General features: G+C 48.2%; 1 protein-coding gene across 15 annotated transcripts in view; it reads left to right on the forward strand.

The window, feature by feature from the left end:
• The window catches only part of ADAMTS17 (ADAM metallopeptidase with thrombospondin type 1 motif 17), a 354,337-nt gene that overhangs the window by 200,552 nt on the left and 140,137 nt on the right, over positions 1 to 13,648 (forward strand). For 13 of the 15 annotated variants that reach the window (XM_082385141.1, XM_082385142.1, XM_082385143.1 and 10 more), the window contains 2 exons: positions 488 to 592; positions 1,637 to 1,782. In XM_082385141.1, coding sequence (XP_082241267.1) covers positions 488 to 592; positions 1,637 to 1,782 — 251 coding nt within the window. The remainder of the gene's footprint in view (positions 1 to 487; positions 593 to 1,636; positions 1,783 to 13,648) is intronic. The other 2 variants (XM_082385151.1, XM_082385139.1) reach the window with 1 other exon arrangement.

A 13,648-nucleotide genomic window follows, 5' to 3' on the forward strand; every position in this document is an offset into this window, starting at 1 on the left:
CAGCCCTGAGCCTACATCACCTGTTGGGTTCTCACTCCTGAGGCCGCATAGCAGCTGCACCAGCCTCAGCTCCAGAGCGAGCCCGCCCTGAGGAGGCTTGGTTGCTGAGGTTCTTTTCCCATGTGCTCTGTACGACCGGTAGGAATCTGCCTTGTACCTTCCTACATTGCATGTATCTGCTTGTTAAGGGCTCCCAGGCTCCAGCCTGCATCGGATGCCTCCTAGGCCCTCAGTAGCTAGTGCAGGAACTGCTGAGCTCAACCCCCAGGAGGTGAGCCCTCCTAGGAGTAAATGCATGGAATTTTGTTGAGCTAAATGAACTAGTTGAAATGATGCATCTATTTTTTTTTGATATCCAGATACATGACCCTCCTTCTTCTCCTCATGTTTCAAATCCCAAATCCAAACCGGTCAGGGGGCCCCACCTTCCGGCCCCATTGTGACCTGTGTGCAGAGTTCTCGGCAGTCACGTTCCTTCCCTTGTCAGCAGCATCTGATGTGCGCTGGACTGTGGTGCCTGGTGGAAGGAGATACGTCCTGCAAGACCAAACTGGACCCTCCCCTGGATGGCACAGAGTGTGGGGCAGACAAGGTAACCCAGCTTCTCACTGCCCCCAGCAGGCAACCCCATATCCCCTGCACATTGGCACCTCTTCTGAAAGGTGGTCCGCACTGCACTCAGGAGCCCCTGAAGCACCCCCGGGCCACCCCAGAAATGCCATGGAGCCCACTTAAGGCACAGAGGGATACGTTCAGCTCTCTGCTTTTTTTCTTATACAGGAATCATTTACTCAATATTTTTATTAAATTAACTCCTTTTGTCACATGAGTGAATTTACTTAAAACTTTTATATCAGTAGACCATAAATGGAAAAACAGGATCACTTGCCGTGCAGAAAAGGCTGTCCTAAGATGATTTTAATGAGAACAATACTAGCGGTTAAGAGCGCCAATCTTCAGCCTGATCTTCATTAACAAGAGAGACTGGCAAGTGTTAGGAGAGGTGTTCAGGACCAGCAGCCACAGCCCAAGGCTTTCTCTCTGGTCTTATTGTACGAACTGAAAGAGATGCTATGATCAGGACTGTTAAGTCACATCTCCTGCCCCAGGGTTTGTGCCACACACGTTGGGAAATTATTTTAGAGGATTGGCTTTCTCTTATCCTCAGAAAGAGCCAAGGTTCTCCCACGTGGCACCAGCTGTGTCATCTCCAAGCACCAATCCCAACCCTGAAGTTCAAAACTACAGAGCCAGGAAATACTGCCTTCCAGAAAGAGACTCGCATTAAACAGTTTGCAGAAGATAGGTTTCTCCATGAGAAAAGGTAGGTTTCTCCCATCCTTTAGAAGATAGGTTTAGAAGATAGGTTTCTCCCATCCTACTTCTGGGAATTTAGAGAACCTCCACTGAACACATTCACGTGGAAGTTTAGGGCAAAATCCAAACCCCAGAGCCATAGCGGTGTCAGGTTGGATATGGAAGGAATGTCACCAGAGTTAGCAAACTTACACACCCCAAAATAGTCTACTTTTGTGTAAATTACAAAAATTGGGTTTAGGAGGCGTGGTGTTTTCTCACGTGGAGGGGATCTCAGTTTTTAGTGAGTAAGCAGGTTTGCTGCCCTCCTGTGTTTCAGTGGTGCCGCGCTGGGGAGTGTGTGAACAAGACGCCCATCCCAGAGCACGTGGACGGGGACTGGAGCCTGTGGGGCACCTGGAGCATGTGCAGCCGCACGTGTGGCACGGGAGCCCGCTTCCGGCAGAGGAAATGCGACAATCCTCCGTAAGTCCCCCTGACCAGCCTTCTCCAGGGTGCCTGGATCGGGGTTTCCAAACTGCAGCTCGCATTGCCTTAGCAGAGCAGGGTCTGTCTCCCACTGTTGATTTGAGCTGAAGGAAAGTGAACTTGAACCGAAGGTCCAGGTTGCCGGGCATTGTGTGCGTCAAATGGCATCTCAGCTCAAACAGAACTCTCTCTGTAACAGACATGCAGTAAGTCCTGTGGGAAGCTGGCTACCCTCCCTTGCGTGGGCCCTGGTAGAACTGTTTCTCATCCAGCTGGAAGAGAATCCCTCCCGGCCTGCTTCCTGGCTGCCTTAGACAAGGGTTATCCCAGGGAAGCTGGCAGACCTTCGGAAAAGTGAGGCTGACCTTCAAATTGGCTATGAGCTAATCTGGGAGCAGCCTGGCTGTTGATAAGTTACAAAGCATTTGTGGGTTCCACTCTTTTGTATCCAAATATCTTTCACCTGTCCTGTTAGAACTGTTTGACAGAAAATAGTTTTTTAGTTTTGTTTCCTCATAGGCTTCCTTTTATTGACTATGATGACGCCATAATCCTTGTTCACCTCTACACGTTTGCTCCAAAAAACTCAGGGCTAGATCTTATGCTTAACTGTAATAATTCCTCTATCACAGGTTTATTTTTTCTCCTTTTCTCTTGAAATTTCCCATTTTTAATGTTTCTTTAAATAATCTGTTTTACATCTTGTGTGCCATCAGCTACATCACATTAATTTTTGAAAATGAGCAAGTTATAAATCATGACTAAAAGGAAATGGTTTATATCTACAATTAAATCGTATTGATGAATAATTAGCAAACCTCTCCTGTATTTAAAAATTCTAATGCCCAAGGTATATCCCAGACCAATTAAATCACAAACTCTGCAGGTGGGGCCCAGGAATCAGATGTGCCGAATCTCTCTGGTGACTCCAATGACCAGCCAAGGTTGAGAACCTCCAGATTAAAGGAAAACTTACGCTCACAGTTTAGTCAATGTCAAGAACACTGTATTTTCTGGTAGTGCTGTAAGCATTGGCATTATGTATTGTCTTATTAAAACTTTTCCCTCCAGAACCCAGCAGAGTGCCTGACAGATAGTAGGTAGGTATTTAATCTTTTAGAAGTGAATTCTTAATTAAAAGCATAGGTGGTATATTAGGATTTTCCCGAGAGGCAGAACCAGTAGCCATATACGTATGATTTATTATCAGCTCACATGGTTATGGAGGCTGAGAAGTTCCATGATCTGCCACCTGCAAGCTGAAGGCCCAGGTGTAATTCAGTCTGAGTCTGAAGGCCTGAGGACCAGGGGAGCCCGTGATGTAAATCCCAGTCCAAGGGCAGGAGAAGATGAGAGGAGACATCACAGCCCAAACAGTGAGGCCTCCTTCTGCCTTTTGTTCTAATCAGGCCCTCAGTGGATTGGGTGATGCCCACCCACACTGGGGAGGGCAACTGCTCTAGGAGTCCACCAATCCAAATGCTAATCTCATCTGGGAATACCCTCACAAACACCCCCAGGAAGAATTTTTAGTCTCGGCATCCCATGGCCAGTCAAGTTGGTACATAAAATTTGCCATCATAGGGGCTTCCCTGGTGGCGCAGTGGTTGAGAATCTGCCTGCCAATGCAGGGGACACGGGTTCGAGCCCTGGTCTGGGAAGATCCCACATGCCGTGGAGCAACTAGGCCCGTGAGCCACAGTTACTGAGCCCGCGCGTCTGGAGCCTGTGCTCTGCAGCAAGAGAGGCCGCGATAATGAGAGGCCCGCGCACCGCGATGAAGAGTGGCCCTTGCTCGCCGCAACTGGAGAAAGCCCTCGCGTAGAAACGAAGACCCAAGACAGCCATAAATAAATAAATAAATAAATAAATAAATAAATAAATAAATAAATAAATAAAAGGAAAAAAAAAATTTGCCATCATAGATGGGTAGATGATTAGATGATTAGAAAACCTATTTAGCTAAGTGGTGAGAGGTTAATAGTGGCGTCAGTTTTTCCATTTCTCTGTGATGATGTTAAAATAGTTCCACCTCTCGCCCAAAGAAGAGAGCTCTGGGTTTGGAATCATGATATGGAGATTTGGGCCTGGTTTGGTTGGTTATTGGTCATGTGACCTCAAGGAAGACCCTTCCCTCTCTGGGCCTCAGCTTCCTCCGTTACAGGGAGCTGGCATGGTATAGTAGGAAGAGCCAGGCTTCAAAGCCAGAACAGACAAGGCTTCAAATCCCAGGGCCACTTTTTATAGCAACAGGCAGCTGTTACCTTCCTATCCATCTAAAAATTGGAAAAATCCATGGGAATGCATGTAAAGTACATGATCTGTATTCACTACACGGCCCCTCTTGATATTAGCACCAGGAGAAGAACAGGAGCAAGACCACATGCCCTACCTCCTACCTCGCAGCACTGTTTTGAGGCTCAGAGGAGAAAGGATTTGTTAAGTGCAGAGCACAATTCGCAAAGGCTGTGGCTGTCATGGGTGCTCCATGTTTGTGGTTGGAGCTCAGGTGCTCTGGCCAAGGACTGCTCTCCTTTGGCACATTACGTACATCATCCCAGGTCAGGTGACACCCAGTAGGGGAATATCTGACCCTTTAAATACCTCTGGAAGGACTCTGTGTCCCAAGATGGTCAACAATAGGATTGTGTTTAGGTGAAGGCACCCTTGCAAGAATAAGATGTTATCAATGCTGAGCAAATGTGGTAGGCACAACTTTCATGGGACCTGATTTTGTGTTTTGTGAAGATGACGTCGGCTAAGGCGCACCCACCCCTACCCCCCCAGCCATGCTTCAGCTGTGCCCATTGTCCCCACCCCAGCTGCTTCCTCTGTTCTGGGCACAGGGGCATTTTGTGATGGGAGGCTCCTAAAGACCCCTGAGTTCAGAGGGCTGAGTGAACATACCCCCCACCCTGGCCTGAACTGCCGTGGGATTTCCCGTGCTGTGTCCTCACCCCACCCCTCCAGGCCCATTGGCCCCATAAAGAGGCTGTTCTGGAAATCCCAAAGTTGTTTTAAAAACCTTCTTCCATTCCTCTACTTTATCAGGTGGCCCCCGACTGGCAGTCATGAACTTCATCTCTCCTTGTCCCTTTCCTACATCTTATCATTGAGGAATGGGGAATCTGTAGGACTACCACACGTAGACAGCTGAGGGGTTTTGTGGGTCTCAGCACATCAGGCGGTTGTGGGCTCTGACACATCCCCAGGAGGGAAGTCTTCCAGCAACACCCCATGGGGCAGGGCAACTGGAGAAGGACCCGATAGAGAACACCCTCCTCGGAGATGCCTCTCCAACATGGGGCCTTCAGTAAACCTGCACAGGGCCCTAACTCAGGGCCAGGGACCCTGCTCGGTGTATGCTTACGATAAGCAAAACCGGATAAAGTCCCCGCCCCCCTATAGGGGCATAGTCCCACCAACTGCCCTTGGTTTTCTCCTGGACACCTCAAACCTGACGGTTCCTAAGCTGCGATCTCTCCTCCCCCAAACTCCCCTCCCAGCCCATGTCCCCCTCAGTAAATAGCACCACCAGCTGTTGCATAGGTCGAGTTCAAAGCCCCTGAGTGCATGCATGTCCCCTTGTCCCCTCTCTTCCTCCTCCATGTCTGATAATGATAAGAACAGGGCACGCAGGGCCCTGTCCAGGTGCCAGGTTCCCTTCTAGACATTTGCACATAGTAAATCACCTAAATTTGTCGTAAGGGAGAGGTGTCTTTTTTGTCCCCTTTGCACATGTTAAAAACTGAATCATATGGAGGTTAGGTAACTTGCTGCAGGTCACACAGCTGGGCAACGGCGGGTCAGGTTTGGACCCAGCAGCGAGGCTCCAGTGTCCTTTTGGACGATTGGCATCAGCCTCCCTGCTTCCCACATGATCCCCCCGGCCCCCAAATTCATTCTCCACAGAAAGCCAGAGACATCCACTTACCAGTAAAGCCAATTATACCTCTTCCTGCTTCAGCCCTTTTGGTCACTCCCTGCTGCACTTAGAATGAAATCCATGATCTTCACCATGGCCCCTGTATTAGTTTCCTGTGGCTGCCATAATAAATTACCAGCACTTGGTGTCTTTTTTTTTTTTAATTTATTTTATTTTTTATTTATTTACTTTTGGCTGTGTTGTGTCTTCATTGCTGTGCGCAGGCTTTCTCTAGTTGCGGTGAGTGGGGGCTACCCTTCGTTGCGGTGCACTGGCTTCTCATTGTGGTGGCTTCTCTTGTTGCAGAGCACGGGCTCTAGGCTCATGGGCTTCAGTAGTTGTGGCACGCGGGCTGTAGAGAGCAGGCTCAGTGGTGTGGCGCACGGGCTTAGTTGCTCCGCGGCATGTGGGATCTTCCCAGACCAGGGATTGAACCTGTGTCCCCTGCACTGGCAGGCGGATTCTTAACCACTGCACCACCAGGGAAGTCCCTTGGTGTCTTAAAGCAATATAAATTTATCCTCTCACAGTTCTGGAAACCAGGAGTTTGAAGTCAAGGTGTCAGCAGGATTGATTCCTTCCTGAAACTCTGAAGGAGAATCCATTGCTCGCCTGTCCCCTTGCCCTTGGTGGCTGCCGGCCTTCTCTGCCCTATAGACTTACCACTCTAGCCTCTGCCCCTGCCTTCATGTGGACGTCTTCTCTGTGCTTCTCCTCACCACCTCTTCTCTTCTCAGGACACTGGCCATTGGGTTTAGGGGCCACCCTAATCCAGGATGATCTCATCTCATAATTATGAGATCCTGATGATATCTAGCAAGACCCTTTTCCCAGTTAAGGTCACATTTGCAGGTTCTGGGTGGGTTTGTCTTTGCAGGGGAAGTCACCACCCTATTCAACCTACTGCACCTCCTTTCTGTTGTCAGACACAACGCCCCAACCTCCGGACCTGGGTCGGTGCTCCTTTCCCTCTTCCCGGCTTCCTTTGCCCTCTTTGTGTCTTCTCTTCAGACAGGCCTCCTCCCCTGACCACCCTGCCTGAGGCGGGTGCCTGCTCTACACTCTCTCTCTGCACCCTTTCCTAATGTTACAGGTATTATAATGATTTATAATTACTCATATGCATCTGCTCACTTGTTTTCACTGTGTCCTCCCCCACTGACCTTTGAGCTGTTGGGCCCCATCCTCCTTCCATGCCCACAGCAGACCAGCCCTCTGTAATGTGTACTTGACCACCTGACCGTCTAGACACATGCTTGCTGAGAAAGAAGCGAACTTTCTGATCTTCCAGTGCTGCAAAACACACATCTAATATTGTCTTTCCTTAAAAAACCCAAAGGTTATTGTGAATTATTATGCCAAGGAGGTGGGTCACCAGGTAGGCCCCTTCCCTTGTACCATCTAGCCTCGCTGAGGCCCACAAGCTGTGAACAGCCAGGAATGGGGTCCAGGTGCCCCTGGGCATGAGGGCCATCTTCACCTGTGCCTTCCCTGCCCCAGTGAGGCTGTGCTCACAGCTAGAGGTGCTCAGAGCCATCTCAAGAGCAAGCTCCAAACATAATCTGGCTTTGTTTATTCCAAGTGAGAGAAACAATATGTTTTTGCTCCTATAATAGTTACGCCTTGGTAGTCGGTCCAGTCTTTTGCAATAACAGTGTAGCTCCATTTCCTGTTCTGAAGCAACAGACTCTTTTCCCCCTGTAGTTTTCTACAAGGTTTCTCACCTTCATGGAACCACCCAGGTGAACGGGAGGAGAAGGGGCTGGCCTTAGGGAGCAGCTTTGCAGCAGTCCTGTTCCTTCCCAGGGAGATGCAGGAGCAGGGAGGGTTTGCTGAAGTCCAGGCAGTAGCTGTCAGCCTGCTTTTGCAGAGTGGCCTGAGGTGGTGATTGTTACAAAGCACAGCTGATGGAGGCCCCAAGCCAAGCTCTGACCAAAACAACGTCCTCTCCCGGCTCACTCCTTAAATCACCAGGCTCGCTGCCTTGAGATTTCCCAAGGATGTCCAAATCTCACTGCTATGTACATCTCCTACTTGGAACTCTCCCACCACCCTCTCCCCACCCCCTTCACATTATATTCCTGGCACCTTTCCCATCTCCTGCAGCTGGTTTCTTCACTGTCCAAAATACTGGCAAAAGAGTCCCCCCATTTTTTTCTCTAGTCTTGGTCTTTACAGCTATTGGAATTTTTATTTCTTGCCAACTAACATCAAGGCTTTGAGGACCATCCGTGTTTTTAATCCAGCTTCCTAAGCTTGTCCTTTCCTGACATAATTTGTGTCGCTGTCGGTGGGAGTTTTTGCCAAAAGACTGCAAGGCAGAGAGTTCATCTCTAATGTGAATTCTGGTACCCCATCAGGAGGCTTGTGTTTGGGGGATGGCTGGGGATTAGGGTGGGGAGAAAAGGCTCCATTGATCTTGTGTGAAAAGCCAGCTCTGCACAGGAAGGATGGGGAGGTGAGTGGATCTTAGAAGCAGGAGTGCGTTAGGGTCACCACACAGCGTCCACACCCTGAGCATCAGGAAGGAAAGCAGCCCACCTCCTCCTAAGACCTTGGGGAGTGAAGTTATGTTCCTGTAATGGCTTTTTGCTTCCACAGTGAAACCCCCATACGTGTGCTTTTAACGTATCTGGTACTCACAGGGATAGTTTTTAAAAATCACAATTTTCTGCACTTGAGCCTAAGTTCCATGTGTTACTTGGTACTTTTCAGAGGAGGCCTTAACACTAGGATGGCGGCTGCCCTGTGGGGGCATTAGTAGCCCTGCAGCACTTTGATCCCGCGGCTGTGCCCTGCTTGCTCCTCGGAGCTCTTGGTGCAGGAACAGGAGGCAGAACCACTGAAGTCACCCTGTCTCTGGGTGGTGAGCGGGTCTTAACCACTGTGGTGGCTTTATCTTCTGATCTACCTTCATTCAATAGAGCAGAGCAAAAAACCCAAAAGCGCTGCCGCTCAGCTGCCTCTTGCTCTTCGTTCCACCTGAATGCTGCCTGTCATCCAGGGAAAGGGCAGACCTGCTGTCTGTGATGCTGATCATCTGAGCAGACCTTCGTGCTTCCCTGCTCTGTGCTGGGTCTGCCTGGGGCCCTTGGGACCCACCTAGCAGGAGCCGGTGCTACCCCACAGGAGCTCAGAGGGACTCGGCTTTCTCTCCAAACTTTCTCTCTGCTTTCCGGGTTCTCCCCCAAGCCTCTCTACCTTATGCTTTTCCTTGTTTTAAAAACCTGTCTGATGGTGTAATGTGCGGAAAGGGCACCTGCCCTTGAGTATATGGCTCCCAGCACAGCACTGCTCATCACGGTGGAGCGCACGTGCTGGGCATGCATGCAGGTGCGTGTTGGCTCCTGATGCGTGTGTGACTGGGTGAGGGCCTGGTTTGCAGAGTGGCCATGCCATCCCCTTGCCCTGAGCAGCAGTAAACTTCCACCTGCCCCCAGCCTCCCCAGTGCTCGGTGCTGTATGTCTTTTCCACTCTGACCGTTCTGGTGGGTGTGTAGTGGTATCTCGGTGAGGTTGTCCTGTGCGTTTCTTTCATAAGCAGTGAGGCTGAGCATCTGATTGTGTCTGTAGTTGCCACTTGGATATTCTTTCCTGTGACCTGCCTGTTCCAGTCATTTGGGTTTATGTCTAAACTCCTACTGTTGCAAGAAGGGGGACCCCTTCCAGGGCCCAAGAGTGGGCTCTTGTCTAACACTTGGAAATGAATTGTCCGAGGAATCACACGTGTTGACAAAGCAAGAGACTTTATTGGGAAGGGGTGCCCAGGCGGAGAGCAGCAGGGTAAGAGAACCCAGGAGGACTGCTCTGCCACGTGGCTCTCAGTCTTGGGTTTTAGGGTGATGGGATTAGTTTCCGGGTTGTCTCTGGCCAATCATTCTGACTCAGGGTCTTTCCTGGTGGCACGCGCATTGCTCAACCAAGATGGATTCCAGCGAAAAGGATTCTGGGGGGTTGGCAGGACATATGGAATGGCATCTCCTCTCTCCTTTTGACCTTTCCCGAATTCTTCTGGATGGTGGTAGCTTGTTAGTTCTGCATCCCTTACCAGGACCTCGTGTTATAAGATAACTCATGCAGGTGGTTACTATGGTGCCTGACCGGCGTGGGTGGTTTCTGACAGTGGTTCCCCTAACTGTACTTTGTTCATATTAAGAAAGTCCTGATAGAGTACAAATAGAAATTGGGGATTGATATTGGAGAAGCATCTTGAAAATCCATCACACCCCCCATGCCTGTCTCAGTGGGTGAGGCTGGCATTCCTCACCTCACAGTAGCCAGTGAGTAGCCCCCATCCCTAACCTGCTCCTGCTGCAACCAGGAGCACTTGTGAGTCACACTTTCTTATCTCCACCACTTACTTCCCCACTGTGTGGTCATTTAATATATTGGAGCTTCGGTTTCCTCATCTGAAGGATGCAGTGAGGATCCCCCTTCTGATTCTTTGTGCCGACTTAATGAGGTAACGGTTATGGAGAGCAGGCAGAGTGTAAGCCCTCTGGGCATATTAGCATATGATCACTGTTAATGTGAAAGTGCCTCTGTTCTTACCTGTGTCCTCAAGGATGAGATTTCAATGTGCTGCCACCTCCCCTTGCATTTCCAAGGGTCTTCATGGAGCCTTGGAGCCCTTCCAGCCATTGTGGGAAAGGCTGAGCGTTGGTCACAGACCTACTTCTAGCTCTCAGAAACAGACGACTCTATTCTACCACAAATCCTATTATGGTAACCATCCTTCATTTTAGCCATGTCAAGCTTGGTTTCTGTTATTTTAGCCTTCCTAGGTGCTTTGTATTTTATCCACACTGTATAACTCAGGGTAAGTGAGAACCCCAGCCCTCTGCTCCTCAGATTTTGGGAGGGTGATCTCTCCTGCCTGTGTTTGCAGCCCCAACACAGCATCTCCTGAAGGCCCTCTGTCCATACAACTCAAGCTTGGTCCACTCACCTGGCGTGGGTTCCTTGGTAAAGCTGGCCCCTCCTCCAAGTCTTCCCCCAGAACTTTTGTTCATAAGCTACTTGTGGACCTTCCCTTCAGACATGCCTTCCCCCTGCAAAGATTCTCTTCCGTCTTCTTTATGGCATGTATAGGGGGCCTCTTTCTGTGGTCTCAGCACCAGTGTATACCCAGGAGGCCCTCACTGGTATCACGGTAACACTCAGATGGCCTGTGTTGTTGACACCGTCTTAAAGAGTGAGTGGGCTGAGTGCAGGGTCCTGCCACAGATCAACATATTGAAACTGGGATGATTTGGGTAGAAAATCATGCTGCTTGTGGATTGCTTCTCCCTTTTTCCATGCTGTTCAAAATAGTGACCCAAAGGAAAACTGAAAAAACTCTTTTGGTCTTTTTTTTGAACAGGGAAAGTTTAATGTAAAAAAGCATTAGCTATAACAGGTGATTGTAGTATTGGGGAATTAGCTGCTAAGATGTAAAGAACTCTAGAGACACAGGAAGAACAGATATAGGAAGCAGCCCCTATCTTCAGGTCTGAGTCAGGACACCCAAGGAAGGAACAAATATGGATGAGGGTGCCCCCCTCACACACACACCCAGGGCTGAAATTCCTTGGACTTGTTGGAGAGGGTACAACCAGGGCCCACTAGATGAGGGAGACGTTTGCAGAGGTGCTGCACTGGTGGAAATCTCTGGAAAGTCACACTTAGTGGTGTCAGGGAAAACCATCCAAAGGAGAAACTAAATGTGAGACCAGGCTGAGAATTTTCCCAAAGTGTTGATGTGCTTAGAAGCTGCCCTCAGAACCTGCCTAGAGGGAGGTGGCATGCATCACAGGCCACCACAGGAGCCTACAGGGAGAAGTCACATATCAGAACCAGAGACAAAGCCTGTCCCTCCTCTAGGGTCTCTCTAGTAGCTGGTTCTGATAAAGCTTAGCATCATGGCTGCTTGACTGGAGAGCTTTAATTCTTCATATGGCTTCAAGTTACCATCTAGTGTCCTTTCATTTGAACTTGAAGCATTTCTTGTAGGGCAGGTCTGATGGTAAATAACTTCCTCAACTTTTGCTTATCTGGGAATATCTTAATTTCTCCCTCACTTTTGAATGACAGTTTTGCTGGGTATAGAACTCTTAGTTGATACATTTTTTTTTTTCTTTGAGAACTTTGAATGTATCAACCCACTGACTTCTGGCCTCCAGGGTTTCTGATTAGAAATCGGCTTATAATTTACTGAGGATCTCTTGTCTGTGATGTGTTGCTTCTCTCTTGCTGCTTTCAAGATTCTCTCTTTGTCCTTTGACAGTTTAATTATAGTGCATCTCAGTGAATTTATCCTATTTGAATTGTAGATTCATGTCTTTCTTCAAATTCGGGAAGTTTTAAGCCATTATTTCTTCAAATAATCTCTCTGCTCCTTTTTTCTCCTTCTGAGACTCCGATAATGTGTATCTTAGTCCCCTTACTTGTTTCCCACAGATCCCCTCTGCTTACTTTTCTTTATTCTTTTTTCTTTTCATTCCCCAGACTCAATATTTCAATTCATAGGACAAATTCATAGAACAAATGTATATTACTGATTTTTGTTTCTGCCTGCTCAAATCTGCTTTTGAACTCAACTGGTAAATTTTTCATTTCAGTTATTGTACTTTGCAACTTCAGAGTTTTTTTTCCTTTTTATAATTTCTATCTCTTTATTGATATTCTCACTTTTTCATGTATCATTTTCCTGTCTTTGTCTATGTCTTCCTTTAGCACTTGGAGCATCTTAAAGACTGTTGTTTTATAGTCTTTGTCTAGTAAGCCCAACCTCTGGGCTTCCTTCAGTTTCTACCAGTGTATTTTGTCCCTTTGAATGGGCCATACTTTCCTGTTTTTTTATATGCCTTGTGATTGTTTTGTTGAAAACTGGACATTTGAATCTTACAATGTACCTCTGGAAATCAGCTTCTCCTCCTTCTTCACGCATTTACCGTTTCTTTGCTACTGAAAAATTTCTCTGTGCTGGGGATCAAACTGAAGAAGTGTAAGGTCTTCTCTGGCCTTTTCTGAGCCTTCATCTCTTCTTGGGCAAACCTAGTGGCTTTCTAAATTTTCCCATTTATGCAGTTGCTTCTGAATAACCTAATCCTTAAATATCTGGCTCCCAAAAGGAGAAAAAGAATTTTTTTAAATGTATTGCTCACTGAAATTCTCTGGTAGGGGTTGCACCTGGTAGGGATTGCAGCAGTGGTGGCCAGCCCCTATGCCCGTACCTCAGAAATCAAAAGCAGCACTGAGCAATCAGAGCACAGAACTCTGATATTTGGAGGACAAGGTCTTTATTGTCCACCCTGGCTCCAGAAAGCCACACCAGGAATGTAGGCACAGCTACCTGCCATGGGGCTAGGACATGGTGTACAGATAGCCACTACCACACTCAAGATTGAAATTGACCAAAATTAGCCGCAGCTTACCAGCCAAGCTTTCTCCTGGACGCTGCAAGCTTTCGGATAGACTCCAGAGTTTCAAAATAGTTACTTCAGGCAGTTTCTGCCAATACAGTTTTGGTCCAGGTGGAGAGATTCTTGGTGCTTCCTACTCCACCATTTTCCCTGACATCCCTTTGTCTTCTGATCCTTTTAAGATAAATTCTGATAATATAGTTCAGTTCAGTCTAACTACTGTTTATTAAAGACCAGCCTGTGTAGGATTCTCTGCTTGAGGATGCAGAGGAATAAGAGGAAAACAGGAACTCAGCTGACTATTTCACAAGGTTGATGATAAGCAGCATAGCAGAGACCCAAGCAGGGTCAGGAGAGATTCCAGGTAGGAAAGAAAAATAGGCTGCAGGATGGAGGTATCCTTAAGGATGGGCAGAGAGTTAGGGATCGGAGAGTGGGGAAGATGGGGCAGTGAGCCAGATGAGGGCTGAAAGGAGACTTGCCTGTGGGAGAAGATTGGACGTGGAGAAGAAAGAGGATAAACAGAGTTCAGGAG

Source organism: Balaenoptera borealis, assembly GCF_965194805.1.
Source record: "Balaenoptera borealis genome assembly, chromosome: 3".
Taxonomy (NCBI): domain Eukaryota; kingdom Metazoa; phylum Chordata; class Mammalia; order Artiodactyla; family Balaenopteridae; genus Balaenoptera; species Balaenoptera borealis.